General features: G+C 38.0%; 2 protein-coding genes across 3 annotated transcripts in view; one reads left to right on the plus strand and one right to left on the minus strand.

Annotated features, from left to right (window-relative positions):
• The window catches only part of lactbl1b (lactamase, beta-like 1b), a 32,868-nt gene extending 29,979 nt beyond the window's left edge, over window positions 1–2,889 (minus strand). For both annotated transcript variants that reach the window (XM_058055499.1, XM_058055496.1), the window contains exon 1: window positions 2,717–2,889. The gene's annotated coding sequence lies outside the window, so the exon portion shown is untranslated. The remainder of the gene's footprint in view (window positions 1–2,716) is intronic.
• A 339-nt stretch (window positions 2,890–3,228) lies between these two features.
• The window catches only part of ephb2b (eph receptor B2b), a 139,162-nt gene continuing 114,950 nt past the window's right edge, over window positions 3,229–27,440 (plus strand). The window contains exon 1 of the mRNA XM_058055940.1: window positions 3,229–3,381. Within this exon, the coding sequence (XP_057911923.1) occupies window positions 3,327–3,381 (55 nt within the window). The 5' untranslated portion in view covers window positions 3,229–3,326. The remainder of the gene's footprint in view (window positions 3,382–27,440) is intronic.

Raw genomic sequence — 27,440 nt, forward strand, 5'->3', positions numbered from 1 at the left:
TTACACAACGTGCAGTTCCACTTTTAAACTGTAGGTGTCAGTGTGGGCGCAACGATACTTCAAAGCTCGGCTGTGGAGGCTCTCAGTGGCCCATTCGTGTTTGTTTACCCTCACACTCGACAAGAACTAAATAATAAGATTTATAAGAATAAAAATCATATATTTATGTCAACATTTTTGGAGGTAAATATTTAGTAACTGCTTGTTTTAAATCTTGTGCTTTTGTGTTTAAATTCATTAACAAGCATTGGATGAATAACACGTTCCTGTACATTGCCTTTATATTTTATTGATATGAATACATTTTTAATATGTCCATGGAAGCTTTGACATATTGTATGAACACCTTAAAATACTGTTTGGCTATTAATATAAATGCTTAAACACTGATTTGAGTTTGATTTTAAAAAATCACCAACAATTCTGAATTAAAAACACATATTTAGAATGACTGTCAATGTATATAGTATTTTCTTGAACTAGTAAGAACATTGATAATAGCAATACATTAAGGGAATTATCCATTTATAAAATATAAAATGGAAACATGCTAATAATTATCAATGCATTATAACTATTTGCAATTAAATAAATCATTTCATCCAAATGGCATTTCATTTATTGCAATCCTGGTGTGAGCCTGATTGTATGGACTGATTGAAATAGTGATGGCTTAATTTGATTTGACCATGATTACAAGACAATACACTGGAATACATCATGTGATTTAATAACACAAATGTACCAGGAAATGATGGACAAATTGTGATTTGACAGAAAGCAACGGGACTGAAAATGGGATTACTGTTAAATGCTTGTAAAAAAAAAATACATTAGTGCAGGTAATACTTTGAAATCATATTGAAATCATAATTTCATTATAAATACCACAAGGTTTACTTGGTATTGTCAGTTTGTGTCATCTGTGTTTTGTTTTTGCTGTATCAAGAATACGAGCGCTTTGATAGCTTTTGCACTATATTTTTTTTATTGCCGCGCTGCACATGAACTCAGCATGGAAGAAATATGTCTTCGGGCAACATCAGAAGCGCATGAATGTCATTTCTTCAACATCTTTCACTTCTCATTTGACTCAGGTCGATATTGAGCTTGTATGGAAGTTATTATGGAGAGCAGGGGCTGCTCTGCTCTCCCCCCCCCCCATTTGCTTCCATCTGTATCATAATCACCTGAATGCCACACCAGGTCAAGCCAGTCAAGTGACTTGGAATCAATAAAATACAATTCAGAGGAAAAATAAATAAATCAAAGCGGCTCAATTAACAGCTACACAAAGCAAAAATGGTGTGTTTGATGACACACTGGTACAGCTAAACCGTGACCTTATATGTTCTTTGTAGGGATGGCCATAATAAGTGATCAATTCATCTTTCAGAATAAAGTGCATGTGTGAAATTACCAATTAATCGCATTTTAAGCTGCAATTAAGTGCACTACATGGCTGCAACCAGCAGAGGCGCTTTTGATGTATAGAAGAGAAAGTATGTGAAGTCAAGCTACATTCATGCAAACCTCCACTATGGAAAAACAAGCACAACATTAATCTGATTAATATACATAAATAATATATAACCACATTAATATAAAAAATGAGGACCAATGAGGAAATCTTTTAATTCAATTTTTTAAATTATATAACATAAATCTTCGAGAACACAAAAATATAATATTTTTTTTCAGTTCTTCTAATTCAATTACCAGTAAAAACAACAACATAAAAATTAATAGTTGTTTTTAGGTTGGAAAAATAATTTCTTACAAATCTTTTCCTCCAGTGTTCCAATAAGACCACTCAGTTATATAACTCTACGTTAAATTAACACAAAATAAACCCACACATAGCAAATACAGCCCAGTTTAAATAATTAGTTATACTTAATGTGTTACAGTATCCCGAGCCAACGTTAAACAAACTGATTACGCTTTTATAATAAATCTTACAAGAATGCTCAGTCAAGCTTTAAATTTCTTAATGGACAATGATTCAGTCACATGATGTGTTCCATATGACGAAAGGAGCTGCTGAATGTACTGCTTTTAAAAATATTAAATACATAGTTGTAGACGTAGTTATATAACGTTAAATTCAACAATCATTTTTTGAATTATTGTGCAATCATTGCAGCCCCCTAAGACATTTACTGTCATGTGCATTAGCAATGTAACAATTTATTCAAATGGTCTGTAAAAATATATATTATTATTCTTTCATTCTTACAAATGAAATATGTTTTTTAATCAAGTTATGTTTTTTTATTAATCCTAAACCTACTCGACTATTTTAACCTAATAATTTAAATTTAGGTCTTCAAACACAACATACAATACAAGGTAACTGGATACAATTCCTATGTGGCAAAACAAAGTCTAAATCCTGGAGTATAAAGTGTATGTTCAACATAGAGTAAACACATTGTCTAATAAGTCAAAATTACTTAAATGTTAATTTTGTTTGATTGTAATTAGTTATTTAAAGTACTAATGCTCCATTGCTTCAAAGGCTACATTTCACTTTTTAATGATAAAAAAACACTGCAGCCTTTTACATATGAAAATAGAGAAGAATAAAACATTGAACTAACCATGGTTATTTAAACAAATCATTATTATTACATATCTAAGAATAAATAGACACCAAATGTGATTATTGGAGAAGTAGACATTAGCTAAAACAGAATATGTTGCCTTTACTTACATTAGCATGATGGTCACCTGTTACAGTAGCACACTTCCCCGCAATGAATTCTCCTTAGAAGACCACTTTTTGAAACGTGTGTGTGTCTTAAAAATGAAGCAGTGGCCTCTTGTCTCTGGCTTAACAATTGCGAGTAAACTTTTCCCCAGTGTTAAAAACGTCCCGCATGATGCCAAAACACAAAACTAGCAACAAGGTAAGGCAGTGAGGACGCTCCATTTCTTGTTGATTGACAGCTGGCAGACACAAACGTGCGATCAAGCGGGGGGGATTTGGTTTCTCAATAACAATCAATCTGTCATTTATTCAAATATTAAAGCTATTTTAACATAATTTTGACATTATTCATGTGTAGAATATTAAATAAAATAACTTAAAACAAAGATGTTTCCTCAGCACATCTCGGCTGTTATTATATTTCAGGACATACTCCCCTCAGTCTGTGGCTGTTTGGTTTGATCCAAACTTGGTCCAGATTTGAGTGGCTAGTGTTTGCTATCCGAGCGCGCTCTGCTGGAGGTGAAGGATCGCCTGTGCCCTGTCCACGTCGGCTGTCAATGGCTTTCTGGACCTATTTTATTTAAATGTCTGGGCCTTTTTTGCGCGACCAATGATGGATATTCTATGGATATTATGGACCCTACCGGCTGTAATAGCTGTTGAAGGTAAGATAATATTTCCAAGGGATTTAAAGAGCCTCGCATCATCATGCCGGCATGCAGCACCCTTAGCTCTATTCTTGCTAGATAAAAAAAAAACAAGAAAACACATATTAGTTAGTAAATTTCCGCTTTTTTTGTGATGGACCGTGCAGTTTATGTATAGCGATTCAGAATAAAGCAACATACTGCGGTTGATGGTGATGGTGGCGGCGGTGGTGGTGGTGGTGATGATGATGGTGATGATGATGATGATGGAGGGACACAAACATTCTCCAGCATCCTCATTTAAAGATACAGCTCAGCTTTTAAAATGAGAGCTGTTTTTGATGGAGAGCTCCAGGGGATCGGTGGAGGTGTGTTAGTTAGGTGTGTCTGAATGTGTAAAAATAAAGAAAGCACTAAATTGTGCCCCATGCATGCATTACAATTGCCGCTGATGTTGAAAACATAAACACATACTGTAGTAGATTTGCTTTTGTTATTATTATTATTACATACTGTAGTCATTTTTGCTCTAACTATTGTTGCTCCGTCATCCATTGGGTCTTTAGACGTTTTCGCTTATAATTCTTGAAGGTCACTTAATACTGGATGAAATAATGTCTAGAATAACAAGTAAAAAAAAATCCCATCATAATAATGCATGTTGTTGACAAACTAGTTTTCTGACTTTGTAAAGTTTTAAAGTTAATCACTTGTACTTTACTTTGTAATTTACAATACAAGTCCGTCTAATTCCATTGCAAATATAATGTTGTGTATGGCGCACAATACTATTAAAATCAAAATTGTGACTTTTTAGTGTACTTATTTTATATAAATTAATTTATTTTCATGTTGTACTAACCAAAACAAGGGAAAATAATATATAACAAAAACTTTCCATCAGTTCTATTAGATGAGCGCCGTTTGACGACACAATTGCTGACAATTAGTGCATAAAAGCTCAGAGGTTCTATACGGGCCTATGAGGTCACACCACAAGGAGGGTTTTTCATTTGGTACCCACAGCGAGTGCCGCCACCAATCCGGCGTAGCCTCACCCCCATTTTATTTCCTCATACAGATCACCCTTGTCGACGGTCCAATGAAGTCGCAAGGAGGGCTTACGTATGAGAAATAAAGGGTTGAAACAGAGGTCACTGGAGCTGTAATCCGAAAAAAAAAAAATCCCAGCATGCAACAGAAGCGACCTTACTCCTCGATTTTCTTAACATTATTTTTATACTCGTTTGAATAATTGAAGCATTTCCGTCACCAAATATGTTTGATTTTTGTACAATATCGAGTTTGTTGTGTTGCAAAGCAATTTTGCGATTTACGGATGTAGTTCTTCATTCAGTTTTCCTTCTTAGTTCCTCCTAACCTTATCTGTTTCAGGAGTGCAAACATATGAAAGGTCAGTTTCTCCTATTAATCAAGAAGCCATTATTATTATTATTACGTTGTTAACTTCAATGCAACATAGTAGACCGACTAAGGTGTAAAACCTGTTCTTTGTTCCACATCACCATGTACAGATGCAGTACATTCTAACCTTCTCTCTCAAAGACGTTTAATGTATCCCGCGGGACGAGGAACAGCACTAAATTGTTGATTAGCGCTAATGTGAAAAGCCGCTGATACCGTCTTATTGGTTAAGCTCACAACAGGAAAAGAACTGGCTCTGTTTTGAAGATTAATGGACGTGGAACCGCAGGCAAATAAGGCAAGCTTTGTCAAACATGTCCAGGGACGTGTAGATTTATCCCTCTTTGCTTCGACCGTTTGTCATCATCAGCGCTTACCTTGACAGCCGTACTAACAACGACAACTCATCGAATTATGTTGAAGTGGAATTCTGATTTATACGCGGTCATAAAACCGCAGTAGCACATGTAGTTCTAGCAAGGGTTGGTAAATTCTCTTTAGGTGGATCGTTTATGTGTTTTCCAATTTGTTACCGCCTTCTGTTGCAGCGCTGCAGACATTTTCTGGTTGGGTTGTTGTTGCCGTGATGTGGTAGCGCTCTCTTGAAGGGAAGTATGCAAGTTGTTGTTGGGTCCACTGACCAGACTCCCCTTTTTTCTTTGACAGAAACATAATGGGATAGAAAGGAAGCACAATAGTTGACATTTTGTCAAAAGAGTGCACTGATTTACTTTTTTTAAAAAGATGTCAGTTTGAATTTTTCTGTTTTATTTTGCTGTTTTTAACTAATTCGAGTTTTTTTTTTTAATTAATGAAAGGCCTAATAACTGAGTAATTGATCATTAAATTTCACATAATTAATCATGAAAAGTCAAATGTCATTTCTTGTTGTGCAGGGCCCTATGATTTCCGCTTTCACTGAATTGCGGATGGAATTAGGTAATTGGCCAATAAAAATGGAATTTACTGTGTTACACAGAATCTTGTCGAAATTGACATAATGTGAATCTATGCTGTCATCGTAAGGAGATTGAACATTCGTGTAAGGGAATATGTCCCTGGCGAATGTCTCAATTGTGCCGGATAGAAACACTAACCAGCCCCAGCGGCGAACGCTTACGGAATCTCCTTTTACAGAGCTTGAATGGAAGCTAACGGGGGTTAGCTTAGTTTAGCATGCAGGTGTGGTTGTGTGTGTATGAATGTGGCAGTATTTCCCCGACGGATGGCTCAATCATGGCGGATACAAACACAAAACAGTCCTTTCCTGACTTAAACACAACATGTGAATGTTTGCTTGCCGGAGTAAGCTTAGTTTAGCACGCTCATGTGGTTGTGTGTAAGCGACTCGGATGAGTATATTATGGATGATTATATTTTCACCACGTTGTCATTTACGGCTTTAATGAAAGGAACTTTTAAAATGATGAAATGATGATGTGTAGGTTCTGAGTGAAAAAAATGAGAAGCATGTTTATTTTTGAACGCAGCTTGTCTTAGCCATAAACAGACACGGGTCACAAGAACACACTTCTCTGACCGACGTATGCAGACGAAATTACATCTGTGACTACATCTTGATTAATCACAAGCACAGTTATTTTGCAGAGGTTGATAACCATTTAGAAAAGCTAGCCAAGCTGTATCGATTTTTCAATTACTGGACAAATTTGTCCACTGATGCATTGAATCAATACATATAAGGATTTTTGCATTTATTTAACTGACATTTTATTCACTAACCCAAAAAGCGGACACCCTATGCTGGTAAATAAAAGTGTAAAATGCAAAAAATTACTGAAAAAAAAAATACTATGCTTACTATGCTAACCGAGGCTCTAATGTAGGCCCAAGAAGAGCCCATTTAGTTTTGGAAATAATTTTTCAAAACCATGTATGAATTAGTAGAAATGATATCTACATACTTGTACGAGAAAAAACAAAAATAGACGGTGTAGACATTGAAAAAGTGGATGAAAATAAATTTCTGTGGATATCAATTCTTATCTCAATACTGAACAAAGCAAAATTCGTTCTCGATCAAAAAATCTTTATTGCACTTTGGTTTTACCATATCTAACTTATTGTGTGGCGATATGGGGTAATAACTATAAAATATTCACCGGCTAAATGTACAACAAAAAATATCACCATTACATCACTACATGGTTAAATTACCTAACATTTCTTTATGTATAAAAAAATCACATCGGAAATACAGAAAGTGTATAAATGTAATAAATGTATGGGGTAGGATTTAATAAGCTTTGCTTCTTTCAACTCCTTTCGGACATGTTGAACTATGAATTGAATTGTGTTATATTTTCCATTGTAACGTGATGCATGTTTAAATAAAATCAATCCCTAAATACCTTACCAATATTATTTTTTCTATAATTTTCCTTTTCTTTTTCTAAGTGATGTGCCATTGCCATAACATGGAATCTTTATCCGGATAAAGCCAAGCAATTGTGTGTCTGTGTGAAGAACAATAACATAACATTACAGCGTTTTACCAGCAACCCAATAAAAATGTATAATTTTGATCTCCACTTGGGTCTACATTATACCGCTGTGTATGGCACCCTGCTGCTTCAAGGCACAATATGATAGTTAATCCTGCCAAGTTTGGTAAAGAAGCTTTCACATGCAAATATCTGCTATTGTTTTTTGACCGGAATTGTTTTGTAAGGAATAGACATGCAAGTGTAACATGAAAGCATTTTGTTTTGTGTCAGAGTGACAAAAAGCCAACGGGGGCGGTGCTGCAAAACAGGATTAGATGAAGGTAAAACGAGCAAGCGTATACAATCCAGTGTTTTCTCAGTCGGCCCAATGAGCAGATGCAGGGAAACTGGCCTGTATGCCAACCAACGCCACAGTAGGCTTTCACAAAGAATCTGTCTCTATTGAAGCCCTAATCCAGGCTGCACAGGGCTCGGGCATTGTCACTTTGCATGCACAATCTCAATTAGCGCTGCTAGCAGTTGTTATTTCACTTGAAGGAAGGAGGTGTGTTGTGTTTCCGAGGCATCCTTTTCTACCTTTTTCACTCTGAGATCAAACACGAGTATCACAGTTTTAACACTGCACATCATCGCCGACTCCACTCCTTGGCCTTGTTTGTTGTATACAGGAGACCTTTTGTCTGATTCCTCCCCGTTCTGTAGTGTATAATCAAAGCAGAAAAAAGAACGAAGGTAGGTGTGCTTGTTGTGAAATCGTTTGCCAGAGAATTCTGATCCCATAGGTTTTGTCTCACCAGGATAGGATGCACTGTTTGGCAGCAATTCCGTGCCTTCAGCTGTCTGCTGCTGACTGTTGCAGTCTGCACTCACCAGCCAAGCCTTCGGGCTTTTGTACCTTTAACTGTTCCAATCCACACAGATTTGCCCTTGAGCGCTGATGCTAAAATTACTGGTAAGCATACGAGTGATGGAAGGAACTAAATATTACATTTAAAAAGTGTGTCAGAAGGGCCTATGTAGACTTTTTAGAACTGGTTTTATCACTAAAACAGCCAATAACATTGGCTATTAGGGAGGCGGCACGGTGGTCGAGTGGTTAGCGCACAGACCTCACAGCTAGGAGACCAGGGTTCAATTCCACCCTCGGCCATCTCTTTGTGGAGTTTGCATGTCCTCCCACATTCCAAAAACATGCTAGGTTAATTGGCGACTCCAAATTATCCATAGGTATGAATGTTAGTGTGAATGGTTGTTTGTCTATATGTGCCCTGTGATTGGCTGGCGACCAGTCCAGGGTGTACCCCGCCTCTCGCCCGAAGACAGCTGGGATAGGCTCCAGCACCCCCGCGACCCTCGTGAGGAAAAAGCAGTAGAAAATGAATGAATGAATGAATACTAATAGTAATAGTAATAAACCCCTAATAGCCATGAATACATGAATAAATGGTTAATAAGCACGATATGCATAAATGTTGTAGTACTTTTTTGTCTTCTGGTTTAAAATCAGATGGTAAAAATACTAAATACCTGTGTGTCTGAAGCTGTAATTCAAAGATTTGTCATATCAAAACACATAAGACTTTACAACGTGATTTTGGTGTCCATTTCACTACTTCCTGTGTTGTTCAGGTCGGCATAAATTAGTCACATTATTGTTAGGTTGAAAGCCTGTTTGTAGTCCGTAATTTACAGTAATTATTGAGACTTGTCAAATACATAGTTTCCAAGTCAAAATATGCATCTTATAAAATGAATAAAAATAATAATTTGACCCATGTGTGATACTGTGAAGTACTGCTATCTTCTTTTAGTAACTCTATCATTGTCTTTATTTTTTTAATGATATATATATATATTTTTATATAACAGATTTTCTTCCTCTCAGGGACGCCATCAGACCTGTTGACTTTGCAGATACCATCCGCTTGTTGATACGATCACAAAGAGGCAACAGGTGTTTAAGATATTTAGTCAGTCCTTTACTTGCTACTGAAAATATTCAGATATTATGCCAATATTTTTATAGTCCCATATGATGCACATCAGGACATTTTTACACCACAGAAAAAAAAAGCTCAGTTTTATTCACCAAGATTACGCCGTGCCGGTATACGTCGATGTAGCAGCTGTTCCAAGCTGTGAAACATTTACCAATTGTATTCATGTTTTATTCGTGTTGGCAGACGCCCTCTGCCATCTTAATTTCAATCACCCAATGTTAAACACGCACAGCAAATGCGGCGCCTCTTTCACACTTTTCACTTATTATCAGGTCATCTTTAATAAATTAGGTCATCCAAAGTCAAACCATGCATGGATTACATTGCATCGGAATGATAGATTCAGAGGAAGATAATAAAGATAAGAGGAAAAAGTGTTTTGATTTGTTGCTTTGATGAGTGTTGCGAAAAGATGTGACTTTCCTTTTAGAGCAGGGGTCTCAAACTCACGGCCCGCGGGCCAAATGAGGCCCGCAGGACACTTGTTTGAGGCCCCTGCCTTGATATGAAAGTTTAATGTTAGTGCGGCCCGCGCAAGTTTGATATGATTGCTGTATGGTATCATGTACCCAGAAAAAATTATTCCGTTTGATTAATGTTCATGTTAAAGGTTAAATAACTGTTAATAGTTATCCTCCCTATCCGTGTGGAAGTGGTAAGTTTTTGGCTATTTAAGTTTAAAGGAAATAACTTGAAGGCTACCGTTTAGGTCGCTAGCTCTCTAGTTTGCGAGTTAGCATGTGTCTCAAGACCCTGCAGTTGCGCAATATGTTGTAAATAAAAAGAGTATAAATGTGACTATAGTCGTGTTTTGTCATGTCTACAGGGCTCTAATAATGCTTTGTTCATTTTAATCTGAAAAAAAATAATTTGTCTACCCACCAACTATATGTGGTTTCTTAAGTTTTTATTATTTGCGGTTTTATTATTATTATTATATTATTTATTTATTACTGATTGATTGATTTTCTTTATTCTTGATTTGTTTATTTATTTTTCATCTTATTTTGTGTAGAAAAATAAAAAGTAAGATATTTGAGAACAGTGGAATGTTTTATCAGAGCTTTTCTTGTAGAAAATTGGAACCAAAGCGAAGTTTTTTTAATTTTTTTGTTTTTAATAAATGCGTTTTTTTTTTTTTTTTTTTTTTTTTGAAAACCTGATTCGGCCCAGTCTCACCCAGACCTGAGCTCCAGTGGCCCCCAAGTAAATTGAGTTTGAGACCCCTGTTTTAGGGGCTAACTGTTCCAGTGTGTTCCAAAATGTATGCTCATGACTAAAGCTTTTGTAACCCTGTTAGAGTGCTTGATATCTTCATTAAGCACTTCATTAAACGCACCTACACAATAAGGCAATTCAGTACAACTCTCCATCTGACAAATTCCACTTTATTTTTATCACTGAGGTCAGGCTGGTGTATGTATTTGTAAAATAGGTTAATGGGTTGGTACCAGGGCTGCAACTAAAGATTATTCTGAAGCTTGTTGTTTTGATGAATTGAGTAATCAGTTGGGTCCTAGATGGGCTAAGTCGGTATATGAACCAAACACAGTTAGTGCCTTGGTCCAGAAAAGAGGCAATAATGTTGAGCTTATGTGTGTGAATATCTTACTTTGCCCAAAGCACAAAGATAACACGCTCCTTGTGAAAATTTCAAGACCAGTTGGAAAATTGCAAGAATTCCCATTTGGTACTGTTGACTCCCAAGGATTATCCACATACTGTATAGCTTCAAAATGCAAAAAGAAGAAATAGGATTCAGACGTTTATTGCAAACAGGCATTAAACTGAAATAGGCTGTTCATCCTCTGATGAAAAGTTTAAGACCGCAGCCTTTAAAAGCCAAAATCTTTGAAAAATGTGGATTCAATATCATTTTATGTCAGATATTCACACTGTCACGGTGTCTTGAAAAAAAACAACTTTCTCTTTTTGAACGCAGTTAGATCGTCCAAGGATTGACCTTTCACAGCGCACCATTCCTACTGAGTTTGGACGCAGGAAGACTGTCATTTTAAACTTCTTAACAGATCCTGGAACAAAAAAAAAAGTCATGTGTCAAAAAACGGCCCTGAGCTGTGGGGTCTGATTGGCTCCCTGTCAAAACACGGGATGATCCTCGGTCCAAGGTTGTTCTTGAAGGTTGATACTGGTGCCGTCCAACAACTATCAGAAAGCGTCTTGCAAGAGAAGGCTTTTAAGAACAAACACATCCGTAAAGGCCTTGTCGCCTTCAGAACTCCTTGGAATTAACACAAGAACACCAAACGATGAAATGATGAAAGTATGTTTTATTGTGTGATGAAGTAAAACTCTAATATTAGCGGTCCTGATGGCTTCCGATGACAAAGAGATACAATCTGAGATGTTTTCCATAGTGGCACAGTGGAGAGGGGGCCATCATGATTGGTTCTTGGTTGCTTTTTCCTTTTAATGGAACAATGGAGCTTCATATTGTGCATGGGCGTCAAACGGCAGCTGTCTCTGTGGTCATAACTGGGTATTTCAACAGGACAACACAAACCAATTTTTAAGTCATTTCCAAGAATGGTGCAAAAATAGTAATATTCACTCATATTGTGCTGTGAGGACACCAATGTGATGGTTTTACTGGCAGTGATAGCTACAACAGACAGTATATTGGCTGCTGAGATCGTGAGTCAATTAGGAATCCACATTAGTCACCAGCACTAGCCTAGCGATGGAGTATATTAGCAAGAGAAATGTGAATTGATTTACTGCCACCTTGGCACGCTCTTCCATTCTCTTCGAACGTCTAGTGGGTTTTTGACTTATTATTTATGTCTGCAGGGCATGGAAAATGTATTCTGCAAAGTTTGCCAATCATCTGATGAGGTAAATTGTGTTTGTTTTTTTTTTTTAGAAATGTGAAAAAGCTTACTCTTGTCTTCTTGAGGCGGCAAAAGCCAGGATTGAATGAGTTAATTAATAAATCGTGCTGTGTTGTTGAATCAGGCCAATTATTAGTCAAAATATTTGTAAAAGAATGTACATATAGAAGCAAATTAGCGTTTTTTGTCAAACATAAAAATAGTTTAAGCAAATAAAATACACTTTTTTCAGTTTCGAAATATGTCTACACTATATTGTTACATTTTACTGCACCGAATTCTAGAACGGTGTACTTCCACTAGGTCTTGGCGACTTTTTCCTATGTGAAAAATGTTTCATTTTTGTTAGAATAAAAAAGCCGTGATGCCTCACAGTGCTTATTCATAAAGGGCTGAGTACTCACACAAAGACTGCTGTGACCTATATCTCTGCGAACATTGGCAAAATTAAAATTTCATGTTGAATTTTGTTCCTGATGTTTGGCTCAAAAAGCGAGCAGGTTAGCATAATATTCCCTGGTCTTGTATAGATTTTAATGAAGTAATGCTAGCGTATCAGCCGCTCCCGTATTAGTCTTGGTCCCACGTCCATCGATTTCTCAATAAATTGTGACACCGTCAGTGAAACAGTAGCATAGTACATAGACTAATTCAAATAAACTTTATTTTTTTACCTCCCCATAACCTCACAAAGGAATCTAGATCGAGGCTATCTTCTATTCCGATATCTTCATTAGTGCATGCTAATTTGCAACACGCAGTCTCTTGGTGAGTTGTGTTCATTGGGTAGAGCCTGATTTATATGAACCTGCTGGGAACTGATATCATTTGGGAACAATGCATTGTTGCTGTAGACTTTCATAACAGGGATCACGCTCAGTACTCGCAGTAACATTAACAGTATTGTCCTAATTTGCAGTCTTAATTGTGTCAGGAGTCTAACTCATTTGGTAATGGTAATGGTTTTTATTTCATTTGAACATGCATCAGATTACAATTGAATGCATCACATAATCAGTTCACAGTTCCACATGTCCAAAAGGAGTAGGAAGAAGCAAAGCTTATTAAATCCTACCCCTCCATCTGGTACTTTTACAATCAGTAACTGTTACATTTGTTCACTTCCTGCTTTCCATAATACAGTTTAAGGTTTTTTTTTTGTTTTTGTGTCAATATAGTGATATATATAGCACATCATGACTGGTTCAAGACTCTTCATCCTTGTATTTAGCAAACATCAACTGCTTGTATTGTTTCTTGAATTGGCTCATCGTTGTGCATTGTTTGATTTCCTTACTCAATCCATCCCATAGTTTGATTCCGCATACTGAAATGCTATGGCTTTTTAACGTAGTCCTAGCATATAAGTATTTCAAATGTAGTTCTTCCATGAGATCATATTTCTACTCTCTTGTAGAGAAGTACTAGATGACATTTTTAGGTAATTGCTTATTTTTAGCCTTATGCATTATTTTAGCTGTTTGAAGATGAACTATATCAGCAAGTTGAAGTATTTGTGATTTTAGAAATAAGGAGTTAGTATGTTCTCTGTAGGCGGCTTTATGAATTATCCTTACTGACCTTTTTTGCAGTACATTTAGCGAGTGGAGATTGCTTTTGTAGTTATTACAAGTCCTAATTTATAGTCTTAATTTTGTCAGTAGTCTAATTAATTTAAGGGTTATGTAGAAAGATTGGTGTTGATTTAGGCTGAAGCACAGTCATCCCTCACAATTTAACGATAAAGCCGTAAACATCGTGAAGCTGGGACTGTAGAGGAAAAAGTGACAGCGGGGAATGGAGAAGGGAGCTAGTAGCCTGAGAGAGGTCAGACCTCGTTTTGGAGAGCCCCATCCACACACACACACCCCAGGTACCCGCACGGCGCCTTTATGTGCGCCCGGAGAACACATACCCAGCGGATTAGCAGTCGGACTCTCAATGTCCCTGGCAGCGGAGCCCGTCGGCCCGAGACAAAGCGGGACTGATTGCGTCGCCATCTGCATGACAAAGAGAAGTCTTTTCTACCTGAAATCGCTGCCTCGGCACACACGACGCCACGCAGTACATTGATCAGCGACTCTACACCCACGTGACAACCGCTCTTTGTTTTTGCTCTATCTCGGTTCACCCCGCACCCCTCTGTCCCTCTCTCTGGCCCATATGGTCTATCCACCATGACCCATATCACCATGACCCCCTCCCTCTCATGACCTTTCGCACTGGAAACTAGTTTGCGTCATCACTGATTGATCTCTCCCGGTAGTTATATGCTTGGTGTCATTTCCTCGCTACCAACACACCTTTCTGGATAAAACATAGTCCTGCACAGTTTGTGTAATATTCATCAGTGATTACTGCAGTTTATTTGAAGAAATACTGTCTTTCAGCTCAGAAATTGCCAACGCAGTGTGGACAAAACCCAATGCTCCTGAGAGCTATGGTAATGGTAATGATTTAATTTCATTTGAACATGCATCAGATTACAATTGAATGCATCACATAATCAGTTCACAGTTCCACATGTCCAAAAGGAGTAGGAAGAAGCAAAGCTTATTAAATCCTACCCCTCCATCGGGTACTTTTACAATCAGTAACTGTTACATTTGTTCACTTCCTGCTTTCCTAATATAGTTTACGTTTTTTTTCTTTTTTTTCTCTTCAACTGCTTGTCTTGTCTTGTATTGTATTGCATTGTAAAATTGACCCACAACCAATGTTCCACATCTTTTTTCACTACTTTCGAACTTTGCTGCATTTGCAAACAGAGTGAAAAATGCCCTCAAAATCTTGATATGTTAGCTCATTGCTCAAGATCTCAGTTGACATAATGAATGGATTAATGATGCATTCAACACAATCTAGGAAAGTGGAAACTTTCAACCAAACCAACTTTTTATTTATTTATTTATTTATTTTGATAATGAAAACTTTTACAATCAGTAACTGTTACATTTGTTCACTTCCTGCTTTCCATAATACAGTTTAAGTTTTTTTTTTGTTTGTTTTTTTAATAATGTACAAGGTGATATGACCATCCAATGACATAATGGGTACCATAGTAAGTGTCAATATAGTGATATATATAGCACATCATGACTGGTTCAAGACTCTTCATCCTTGTATTTAGCAAACATCAACTGCTTGTATTGTTTCTTGAATTGGCTCATCGTTGTGCATTGTTTGAGTTCCTTACTCAATCCATTCCATAGTTTGATTCCACATACTGAAATGCTATGGCTTTTTAACGTAGTCCTAGCAAGTGTTTCAGATGTAGTTCTTCCCTGAGATCATATTTCTCCTGTTTTGTAGAGAAATATTGGATGACATTTTTAGTTAACTTTATTTTAGTTGTCCTAAATGTAGCACAGTTCTGCCTAATAATATCTGGTGACCCAGTCACATTTGTTCCGTAACAGCATGAGATCTCTCCTTTTTGTCTTTGCTGCACTACATCATGAGAGATATCTTTCACTAGATTCAGATTTTTGAAATATAAAAATAGGTCAACACTATCTCAAGCATGATGGATGAAATTTGAAATGTACATTTTGTGCCATCTCTGATGTAATGACCGCCAGAAATGTATAATTCTTACAGAAGAGGTACAGGCAAAAAAATTTTTTTGATGTCCTCCAGTGTCATCATTTGTTTTTATTCACGGCTAATTGCATTAAGTCGGCAAATAGGGAATTAATTAGCCAATTTGAGCTGTGGTTGCGACTTCTGGAATTCATTCGGGAGTCACATTCATGCATGGCCTTGAAAAGCACCCAGCGGGAGATGCTACTGCTTCACGGAATTTAGCATGTAACAAAGGAAACAGCTTTGCAGTAGCTGCATTTGAAGGGAATGGTTAGAATCCATAAGATTTATCTATCTCTACATGCGCTTTAAAATGTCTGGATGGCTCCTCGGCTTGTTGTGTGTTACATCTTTGCGGTACTAGGGTGTATTATTTCAAAGTGAGGAATAATTATAATTCTTTAATGCTGCGGCTATTCATTTGTTGTCTCAGCTTACACCACTTCAATAAAAAAAAACAATTTTTTTGGCGCTCTAAATATGAACTCAGCAAAGATTAAACCTCAGTGATTGTCTTTTTTTATGGGTATAATAAATTAACTCCTCACTGTTGTTGTTTCCCATTCAGTAAATGATGATAAATGCCCCATTTGGTCGCAGAAAGATTCAGCAGATTTGCATAACCACTTATCTGAAAGTGGAGCAATCAGCAGCTTCTGCCACGCTTGTGAGAGTTGATATTGATAATGCTCTCTTGTCCCCCCGCCTCTTGTTTAAACTGTCCATGGCGAGTTTATTCTCATTTTCATGCAATGCAAATGACTGCAACTGGTGCAAGCAACTGTCAATCGTGCCAACGCTAATAGAGCGGGTTGAAATTAAACTGTAGAAGGGCTAACAAGAACAATGTCTGCAATCAAACTACAGTCATGAAGTAATGCGCCTTCGGAAGCAGAAATCAGGTGTACAAAAGAGGTGGGGGGTTGTGAAAAAGCCTGCCTGTTTTCTCCATCCTTCCCTGGCAGGGCTTTTCACCGAGTAATCACAATGGATCGTTTGGGAGGGCAGCTGGAAAATCCATGGAAAACCTCAGGAGACCTGCTGCGGCTGTGAAATCAATAAAGAGATCCAGCAGAGACTATTAAATGGAGTGAATGTTGTATGATCGGGCTAAACATTTAGAATATTATTCATTGCGTATAAATAGACTTTTCTTCTTCACACAGTACAAGTAACCACGGGTGTCAGTGAAGGCATCACTTAATGCACATCTTGTTTGTGAGTGATTTAATCGTATACCAGTGCATTTTTAGTAGGAAATGTGTTATTGCAAAATAGTTACTGCGGACATGCACATATTCTTGCATCAATACATGATGCATTTGTGATGTTTTTTTATTTTGAAATAGATTTTTCCTACAGTTAATGTTTTTACTTTTAGATATTGTATGCAAATGTAGATTATTTAGAGTGTTTACTAAACAGTGACATCAGATGAAGGTCACAAAAACACAACTTACTGTACATAAAGTCTACTATTCAGCATGCTTCCATTCTACTGTACCACAAAGTAATTACAGTAATCCCTTTAGTTAGTCCCAGACCTGATCTTAATAAGTAAAGTAGGATTAATTTTTTAATAAATTGAATATTTTTGTAGTTTTCCACCTTCTAAATATTGTTTTTTAGCATTATTAGAGCCCTCCAGACATGAAATAACAGGCACAATAGTCACTTTTATATTCGTATTACCAAATATATTGGTATTAGTATAGAAAGTAAGACATCTAGAGCATGTGTCAACCACCACATCATTTATGATAATAATAGTGTGCCAATAATAGTTCACCTTTGTCCTTCTTCTTCTTTCAATTTGGCAGACAAAAATGTACTGAACATAATTTTTCAGCTGATAAATTTGTTTTTATGTGGACATATGGCCTTTTTTTCACTCATTTATGTCGGATTGGTGGAAATGTGCAATGGCGACTCCAAATTGTCCATAACTATGAATGTGACTGTGAATGGTTGTTTGTCTATATGTGCCCTGAGATTGGCTGGCTGATTGACCCCGCCTCTTGCCTGAAGACAGCTGGGATAGGCTCCAGCATGCCCGTGGCCCTTGTGAGGGTAAGCGGTACATAAAATGAATGGATGGAACTTATTATATGTACTTTGCTGGTCACTTTGCATCAGTAGTATTATGACATAACAAGAAAAGGTTCTCCTCTCATTCTGTGTGGATGTGGTAAATTATAATTTTTTTCTTTCTTCCTGACACCATTTCAAACACTTTCTCAAGTTTAGACTAAAGTAAATTGAAAAGTCTACTGAGTCAGCTACCCAGCTGACTATTGCTTGCTATGCTAGCAGCGGCCATCTGTTATGTCTCTGCAGTGATCCGGTAGCTTGTGCTGTGTGATATAAACAAAGAATATCATGGTGTATTTTATGTGTATTTCATATACAGGGCTCTAATAATGTTAAACCTGTATTAAAAAGTCCGAAACAACTACGAAAACATTCTGTTTCAATATTGACTCCTGCTTTGTTGAAATTCACTTATAGTAATCGGGTCTGGAACCAATTAACAGTGATAAACGAGGGACGGTGATATTGATAATGAATGAATATTTGGAATAAGGTATTGCCCTTGTGGTGCCTGGGAGTTTCTGAGCGATGGAATCATTGCATCGCCATCTATTATGAACACTCAGTTCCTTCCCACATGGCAGCTCAAGCGATTCCAGTCAAGATTTAACACACAGGGAGAGAAAATGGGAGTCTTTGCTTCAGACGGCCCTCGGGCACACTGACTCTAACAGTTTTAACACAAAGAAAAGGCTATATTTTGCATCACCGAGCAAAATGGAAAGGCTGTGGGTTGTTTTACTATACGCTTTAACTCGTCTTGCCGCAAGATCAGAGAAACAGCACGGGAATCCTTTTGATCAGGGCGCCTCCAGTAATATGTCCTATATTTTTTTTAGAAATCCGAATTAAGTTGCAAACTATCGCTTAGTGTTTTTTTTAGTGCTGTTCTCTGAATTTAAGCATGCGCTTGGATTAATTTCTGTTTTACAGCAACACATATTCACAGCTTGTGAGAATACCTGCAGGCTTGAGTTGTAAGGGTGTTTTTTTTTTAATAGAATTATGGCATTAACATGGAAAACCAGGGGGCCTGGAAGTGGGATTACTGGCTTGGGAGGTGTGAAGAGCAGGTCAGGACAGTTTACTGTATGTTTAGTTGTGCACGACACAACAAAACAACAGAAGTACTTACACTACAGCTCAAAAGTTTGGGATCACTTTGGTTTCCAAAGAAAAAACACATTTTCATGCATTTCACAAACATTTTTTTTCCATTTCACAAACAATTAAAATGAATCAGATGATTTTCAAAGAAGGATGTACATTTTTGCATAGAGGCCTACTATCAACAACTGTCAGTCCTCTGCATCAATCTCCTGGTATGGCTGCTAATCCAAGGTCATCATTTTATAAGGCTAATAGATGATTAGAAAAGCCATCTAAAAAAATCTAAACTAAAACTAAAATCTCTTACCATGCTGTTAACTACTCCCTTCAGAGAGCAGCACAAACTTGGTCTAACAAGGACACAAAAACAACACAACTGTGCAAGAAGACAAATATCTTAGAGTGTGTAGTTTAAGACAAGGACGCCTCACTGGTCGTCACCTGGCAGCTGCACTAAATAGTAGCCGTCAAACACCAGTGTCAGTATCAACTTCAGGATGCTGGACAGGATTGGCAGGATTGCCAAGAAAAAGCCATATCTCAGACTGGCCAAAAAATTTTTCAAGTGATCCCAAACTTTTGAGCAGTAGTGTAGTTCTTGGCTTTTCTGGACAATAAGTCATCCTATGCCTGTAACCACAACAAAAACACTGGAGGAGGTAGTATTACTGTTCTTATTAAGAAGAAGGCAATCTTGTCAACTGTGAATTTTTGTCTTTGGTATTTTCAATAAGAAAAATTAACATTGGTCACAATGGCCACAACTTTAAGCAATTCGATAGGCAGATTGGCTGAACCATGGTCATGGAACCCGTTTATTTAGGGAACAATGATTATAATAATAATAATAATAATAAATTTTATTTGTATAGCGCTTTTCAAAATACTCGAAGACACTTTACAGAAGAATTGAGTTGAATAAAGCAAGTAAACAAAATAGAAGACACACCAAAATACAACATTCATTGGTTAATTGGTTAAAACATGAGTAAAAGCGGGGTGGGGCACAGCAGTCAGAGATATAAAAAGTTAGACATTAAAAACAGATTTAAAGAGGTGGGTTTTGAGTTGTTTTTTGAAGAATTTTGAAGTGAATGCATTGGGGAACGGGAAGCCAGTGGAGGTTTTGGAGGACAGGGGTAATGTGTTCACTATGGTGTACTCTTCCACCCATTTCGCAACTTGAATGTCACTTAAGTGTCAAATAATGTTTTTGCAAACATTACTGCTTGTTTCATCTTCTTTACAGTGTTTTGTAGCAATATTGCAATGCAGTACTGTACGTCATTGGCCTTTTCAAGAGGGTAAGAGTGCAAATCCGCAGCCCAAAGGAAATACAACTTTCACTCACGAGTGTTGTTGTTGTTGTGTACACTCATGTAGCTTGAGGGCCCTTTGCAAGCGCTCGCTCTCATTTTTAAACATCACATTTGCCGCTATCTTTATGCTCTTTGTCTTCTGCTTCCGAGCGCAATGAAAAGCAGCCCCCATTTTGCTGTCAGGCGTCCAGCACCTGTCTCCCCACCCCCCACACACTTCAAAAAAAAAAAATGTAAGTAGAAATGCAACACTTTGTGTAAATACGCTATATCTGTTATTCTGCCTTTGGATTGTGTCATGTCACTTAGGCCGTAGCTGTCAGCATTGACATGAGTGTGCTTGCGGCCATTAAGAGACATATGCCATGGCTGCACCAGATGTGCTTACTGAATGGTGTTGGATTTTTATTTTTTTTTTCTTCTCGCACTTCAGCGGCGGTGTCAGACGCTGTGTGCAGCTCCAAACAGGAAAGACTTATGTCTGTTTCACAAGGAGGTGACAACTACAGGGTCTAACTCAAGTACTTTAATGGGTTGTCTAAATCCATTATTCTGGCCAGATTTTCTCTGATGTGAATGCCGCCTATTGAGAAGGCCCGTGCAGAGCCCATCAGAGGATCGAGGAGGCTATAAACAGTGCTTACAAAAAACGTGTGTTGTCCTTGAGATTTTGCACAGCACACATCCTTTTATGTAGAGCCCAATCCAAGACTGCAGCACCTTGTCTTTGTCTTGTCTATTCCCTCAAGACTCGTCTTTGTTTTCTCCACAGCTCCACAACTTACGTTATTTTTAACCATTCTAACGAATAATAAGCATACTTTTGTCACTTTCTGTGGCAAATGTGTTTTTAAAAAAAAATTACGGAGAAGTATTGAGAAAAAAAGCACACCACAAAGCATAGTTTTGAATAGCTTTAATAACATACATGTAAATATTTGTTTACTGTATGTACATTTACATTTTAAACTTATGTTGACTGAGTTGTGGCTTTTTTGATATTTACCAATATTCTACCGCTCAGCTAATAACATTCATTCATTTTCTTCCGTGGGGTACACCCTGGACTGGTGGCCAGCCAATCACAGGGCACATATAGACAAACAACCATTCACACTCACATTCATACCTATGGACAATTTGGAGTCGCCAATTAACCTAGCATGTTTTTGGAATGTGGGAGGAAACCGGAGTACCCGGAGAAAACCCACACATGCACGGGGGAGAACATGCAAACTCCACACAGAGATGGCCGAGGGTGGAATTGAACCCTGGTCTCCTAGCTGTGAGGTCTGCGCACTAACCACTAGACCACCGTGCCGCCCTCAGCTAATAACAATGAGTCTTAAAAAAAAATACATTTGCAAGAAAACACATATTTCATTATCTTTCCTGTGCATTCTGACTGAAGAAAACAACATCAGCTAGCTAACAATACACATCATTGGGATGTATTTCAACTTTGAATCCCTCTAACAATGTTCATCATGCATTAACAAGTACATTGATGAAACTCCTTTCTTAGGCGCATCGATTTGGCACAGGAGCTTATGCTACAAATGGCTACAACAATCACAATGTCCACCTCATTAGGATGACTGTGTCTTCCAGCACAAGACTTGTGCTCCAGCCCTCCATTGTCTGTTCCTTGTGTTCTATCTGTTTTTCATGTTAGCTGCTACAATAACAATATTGCTGTCGCTTGGTTAATATATAAGTCAGTTATGTAAATGTAACACCGTTAGCTTTTTTTTTTTTTTTTTAGCTTTTTTGTTCATTCATAGCGTCAAAATAGGTACCCCCCATGACGTTGATTGTTACCGAGATCAAACTAATTAAAACTAACACACAGAAAAGGGAATATGTGTTCACGTTTCACATAACAACTGTGAATGGTCGGTAAAATTCCGTCAAAAGTGCTGTTTTCCTTTAAGTTACGACACGGCTTTGAAGAAGCTTACCATCAGGAAAGAATTGCATTGATAATTTATGTTAAAATCAACATAATTTAGTTTAATAATTAATTTAGCCATTCAAGTTTCAACCTGATACCTTAATCAGTTTCATCGAGAATATACTCATGTTAGGCAATATTTCTAAAAATTGATTTATTTTTAAAAAGTGATAATTAACCTCTTATTGGAGGTTTCTTAAAAGCTGAACATGATAATTATATAATAATAATGTGAGTTTTTGTTCATCTTACGTCGTCATTAAAACAAAACAAATGGGAGAGGTTTGAACTGAAGCGCTTAAATGTAATTTATAGACTGTTCAGGAATATTTATTATAAGCACGGACTTATAAATCATGTTTTCATTGGTTGTTTAGCTCCACACTTCCAGGACACGCAGGAGATTGCCGATACTTGTATGAAGTAGAGATACAAGGTTTTCATTGGCGAGCCACAGCATACTGTACTTCCCAAGTGGAGATCGGTAAGACAAAGACACGGTTCTTTTCCTGGTTTCCTGTTTCAGGAGAATCCCCAATGGGAGTGAAACTACATTGAGAACTACGTACATTAATAAAATAATTATGTGCGCCGCACAAACTTGTTTTCACTGGAATGTCCCAGCAATAGCTTATGTATTTTTTTGAAGCTCTCCCAGCCTCATTCCAACTTTGCCCTTACGGTCCAAGCCCCATTCCTCTCTAGCTGGCCGTAATCCCGACTCGCTTCCCTGTTCCTCCCGTTGTGGCCACATCCCAGATTCCCTGCATTATAATCCAAAAACAAGCTTCATGGGAGAAAGGATTTATGTGCACACACATACACGAAAAAAAAAGGCCAAGCGGTTTTATGCAGAATTTAATCGCAATAATCATTGTCTTGCTCAAGGACATCTTTAGCAAGCACCGTAAGCAACTGTCTGTGAGGAAAGTCGAGGTTTGGGATATGCGGAGAGGGCGTGCGTGTGTGTGTGGTATTCAGCATGGCTGACATCGCTCATACCCTGGAGAAGGTGCAAGTTTGTGTCAGGCGTAAAGTATGGTTGGATTGAGAGAACAGGCATCCATTATACGGTGGCTTTGCAGTGATATCATTGACTTACCACCGGCGCCATCAGCTTTGCTGTGAACCAATCTTAGCGAAACATTTCTGGGCCTGCAATTAAACTCAACCATGAGATACCAGATTACACTCAGCCTGAGTGATGGTGGAAATCAAAATAGTCCAGTTAATAATTAGGGTTTTCTTTTTAGCTACATCTTTGCTGAAAGATAACAAAGCAGAAAAGCTGATCTTTAATGAGAAAAATAAGCAGCCTTTTGACTGTAAATGAGAATTAAACTGATTAAACATTAAAAGTATCGTCAGTGTCATAGTGTGCATCCATTACATGGGCTGAGCGGCCATCATCATCATTCATCACACTCCGGCTACACAGCATTATCACGTCTCTCTATGGCTGTCAGATGGCACTACCTGAGGATTTTTACAATTAATTACAATTAATTACAGTTAATTGAAAGCATGGCCTTTGGCAAGCTTAGGATCTGGTGGTGGCGTTGATTTGTCCCAACCAAAACGCTGCATGAGTACTCAAAAGTGACATTGTGAGTGTTAAATCCTGTTTTACTGTGATTTTGTGTCTATTATACTTGTTATTTCTGCAAAAGACAAACTTGTAAGACATTAGGTTGTTTTTTTTCAATTTGTGTTTTCATTATACTACCAAACTACCTTAACAAATCCCATGAAACTTTATGGTGAAGTGTGGCATTTTTCTTTATTTGTACCTTTCTGTTATAGAGGGCCTTTGGACCGCTTGGTGCTCTGGGCCCAATTGAAATTTGCTATGATCATTTTCTATGCCACTTATCTTCATTAGGGTCGCTGGGGTATGCTGGAGCCTATCCCAGCTGGAGTACACCCTGCACTGGTCGCTAGCCAATCACAGGGCACATATAGACAAACAACCATTCACACTCACATTCATACCTATGGACAATTTGGAGTCGTCAATTAACCTAGCATAGTTGGTACCCGGAGAAAACCCACACACACACAGGCAGAACATGCAAATCCCACACACAGATGCCAAGCAGAGAGCTCCTGACTGTGTGGCCAACATGCTAACCACTCGACCACCGTGCAACTCAATGATGATGATTATTATTATTATTCTGCGACTTTTCTCCCATTTTTGAGGACCTTCATTGCAAAAAAAACACACAAAAATTTCCAAGAAAATTTCAGATCTGGCGAAGAATTTGATATTTCAAGGGTCCCAAACAAAAGTTGCCAAAATCCACTCACTGTCCCCTTTAAATAATAAAAAAAAGTACGCCCTGCCACCAGTTTCGTGGATAGTCACAAAACATTATGGAATGGTCAATCATGACAAATCTGCTTGAGACACCCCGATTTTTTTTTTAAACCAGTGATTCTGGTGTTTAGTCCTGCACCTGTGTGTCTGCCGAGTCACCCAAAGTTTAATTGTTATTATATTTGTTTGTGATAATCCACATGTTCACATGGGTCCATGTAGACCCATTTGGTTCCTTACCTTTATAAAGCGCCACATTATTGTTTCAAATTCAGATTTCATAATTTAACAACAAAAACCCTTCATGTTTTTTTTTTTGTTAAAAAAATAAACAACCAGGCACGGTTATTTTTCACCTTTTTTTCCCCGTGTACACAAAAATCATGTTACTGCACATCTTCTAATGTACTTTTCAAGATGCAAGAACCACCTGGTAAGATTGTTTTATCTGTGTTATGTTGCTTGCTTAGCGACCACAGTCGTCTACGACGTTCATTCTAGTTTTCAGCAAAGACCATCTGGGTTTCGAGCAGCATATGTCCGTGTATACATGCAGATAACACGGCTGCTGAACATGCGTGAATTAACCTTCTTTGACACACCGCCTGTCGTCCACCATCTTGGTCATCTTTGTGACAGTGAGGGGTTAAATCTTTAAACCCCCCCCCCCCCCACTCCCTTTCCACCATTCCCCTGTCAAACACACACCATTTCAAACACACCGTCAGCGGCACATGAGTCATTAGTTCCCCCTCAGCTCCTGATCCTGTGGACTCAAGCAGATTGCATGTAGACTCGGGACTGGAATGGCTGTGGGACTTTCTGCAAACAGTAATCACATATTTGTGTTGGAGCGCACCGGCTGACTTTTTCTTGTCAGCAGCAGTATTTAATGTGCTGATTGCTCTGACCGGGCTTGGCAAGATAGAGACCAAACTCACACACACACACACACACACACACACACACACACACATGAGGATGCAACTTGAGGAAGGAACATCATACTGTATCTGTCGCTGGTTAAATAAGTCTGATTATTCTTTTGTTACTTATATTTACTTTTTGTGCAAGTTGTCCAAAGATTGGAATATTCCTTTCCATGTATATCATTGTTTTCGGAAAAAATTCCATTCGGAAAGAGAAAAACTCCTCATGTAAACATGGCTAGCTTGAGTTTAAATTACATTTTTCTTTAATTATGATTATCTGGGAGGCACGGTGGTCGAGTGGTTAGCGCGCAGACCTCACAGCTAGGAGACCAGGGTTCAATTCCACCCTCGGCCATCTCTCTGTGTGGAGTTTGCATGTTCTCCCCGTGCATGCGTGGGTTTTTTTCCGGGTACTCCGGTTTCCTCCCACATTCCAAAAATATGCTAGGTTAATTGGCGACTCCAAATTGTCCATAGGTATGAATGTGAGTGTGAATGGTTGTTTGTCTATATGTGCCCTGTGATTGGCTGGCGACCGGTAGAAAATGAATGAATGAATGATTCTCTGCTCTGATTACTTACCCCAAGGTTTAAGATTTTGTTCAGGAATTTTCTGTTCAAGGTTTTTACAGAGCAGTGTCATTTTGTTGGAGTTTTTTTTTTTGTTTTGTTTTCTTTTTTCCAATCAAATCTCAGAATGTCATTAGAAATTTCAATGTTTTGTGATATGATAACATAGCAATTTACCCATTGAGTAAGTTCCTAATGGTATGGAATATATCATCTTTAAATGTCATGTGTCCCACCATTGCCAGACTAAACAATTACAATCCTCCCTTGAACAATGTACTTTTAATGAGCAAAACGGTTTCTTCAGAGAGAAACAGTATTTCTTGGCGGTCTTTGGCATGTCTTTGTTGCTGGGCTCCATTACAGATTCAACCTGAAGTGGCTTTTTGGCAAGCTCACACCAAAAACACTCATAATCAAATATGCAACCAGTGCATAAAGAAAGCCATTAAGACAAATAAGCCGCGTAAAACCTTCAATGACGCCTGATATTTATTGGCTTGCTTGTGTATTTGTTCCACAATCAGTCTTGAGTGGGGGGTCAAGGATTCCTTTTATGCTGGTTTTTATTTTGCAGTAAAGACACAAAGGAGTCGTACCAGGCTGAATGAGCTATTCCTTTATATACGCCTGATTGGCCTCTGCAGTTTAATAGTAAACATAGCAATTAAGTTTATTTCTGCATCAATCACTTTATTGCACGAAAGGAAAAGAGTAGAGCTCAAAACACAAAATTGCTATAATTTGTTCAAAAGTTACGGTCGTGTAATTCAATATGTGGACTTTTACACAAAATAGGTTCGGTCGTCATAAAGAGTCATCTTGTCCAGCAGATAACTGGTGAGGTTAGCCAAGATCCGCTGTTATTTTAGTTGCTGCTCACTGAAATCGTTGTATGTCCACAGCTGAATGGCTTGCTGATGAGCTCTCTGGGAATGCTGCAGTCTTGAGTGCAGCTGCTACAGATGGACTCATCCATCCAGGATCAGCAGGAACTCGCACAACATAAAAGACCATCTCGGCAACCGCTGAAAAAAAAGTAGCGTGTCTTTCAACAGTCACTACTGTGGATCAGAGACTCAAACTCTGCTGCTATCCGTACATTTTCTTCAGTTCTTTCTGTTCCGGGAAAAACATGATGGGAGTCAATAGCCACGTTTACATGAGGAGTTTTTCTCTTTCCGAAAACAATGGTATACATGGAAAGGAATATTCCAATCTCTTGTCTACATGCGCCGCTATAATCAACCAGAATAGTCAATGGGGCATTCGCAGTAAAACGTAAACATCAACATCACGTGATACCGACTTCCCTGAGTTTTTCTTTGACTTGTTGGAATAACTCCGTATTGCCAGTTTTTCGTTTGTCCAGTCTTGAAATTTAGTTTGGATCCAAAACTTGCCTCCATTTTTAAAACTGAAGAACGTCTCGAGCTGAAAGAACGCACCCG

This window comes from Doryrhamphus excisus, chromosome 18, assembly GCF_030265055.1.
Source record: "Doryrhamphus excisus isolate RoL2022-K1 chromosome 18, RoL_Dexc_1.0, whole genome shotgun sequence".
NCBI classification, from domain to species: Eukaryota; Metazoa; Chordata; class Actinopteri; order Syngnathiformes; family Syngnathidae; genus Doryrhamphus; species Doryrhamphus excisus.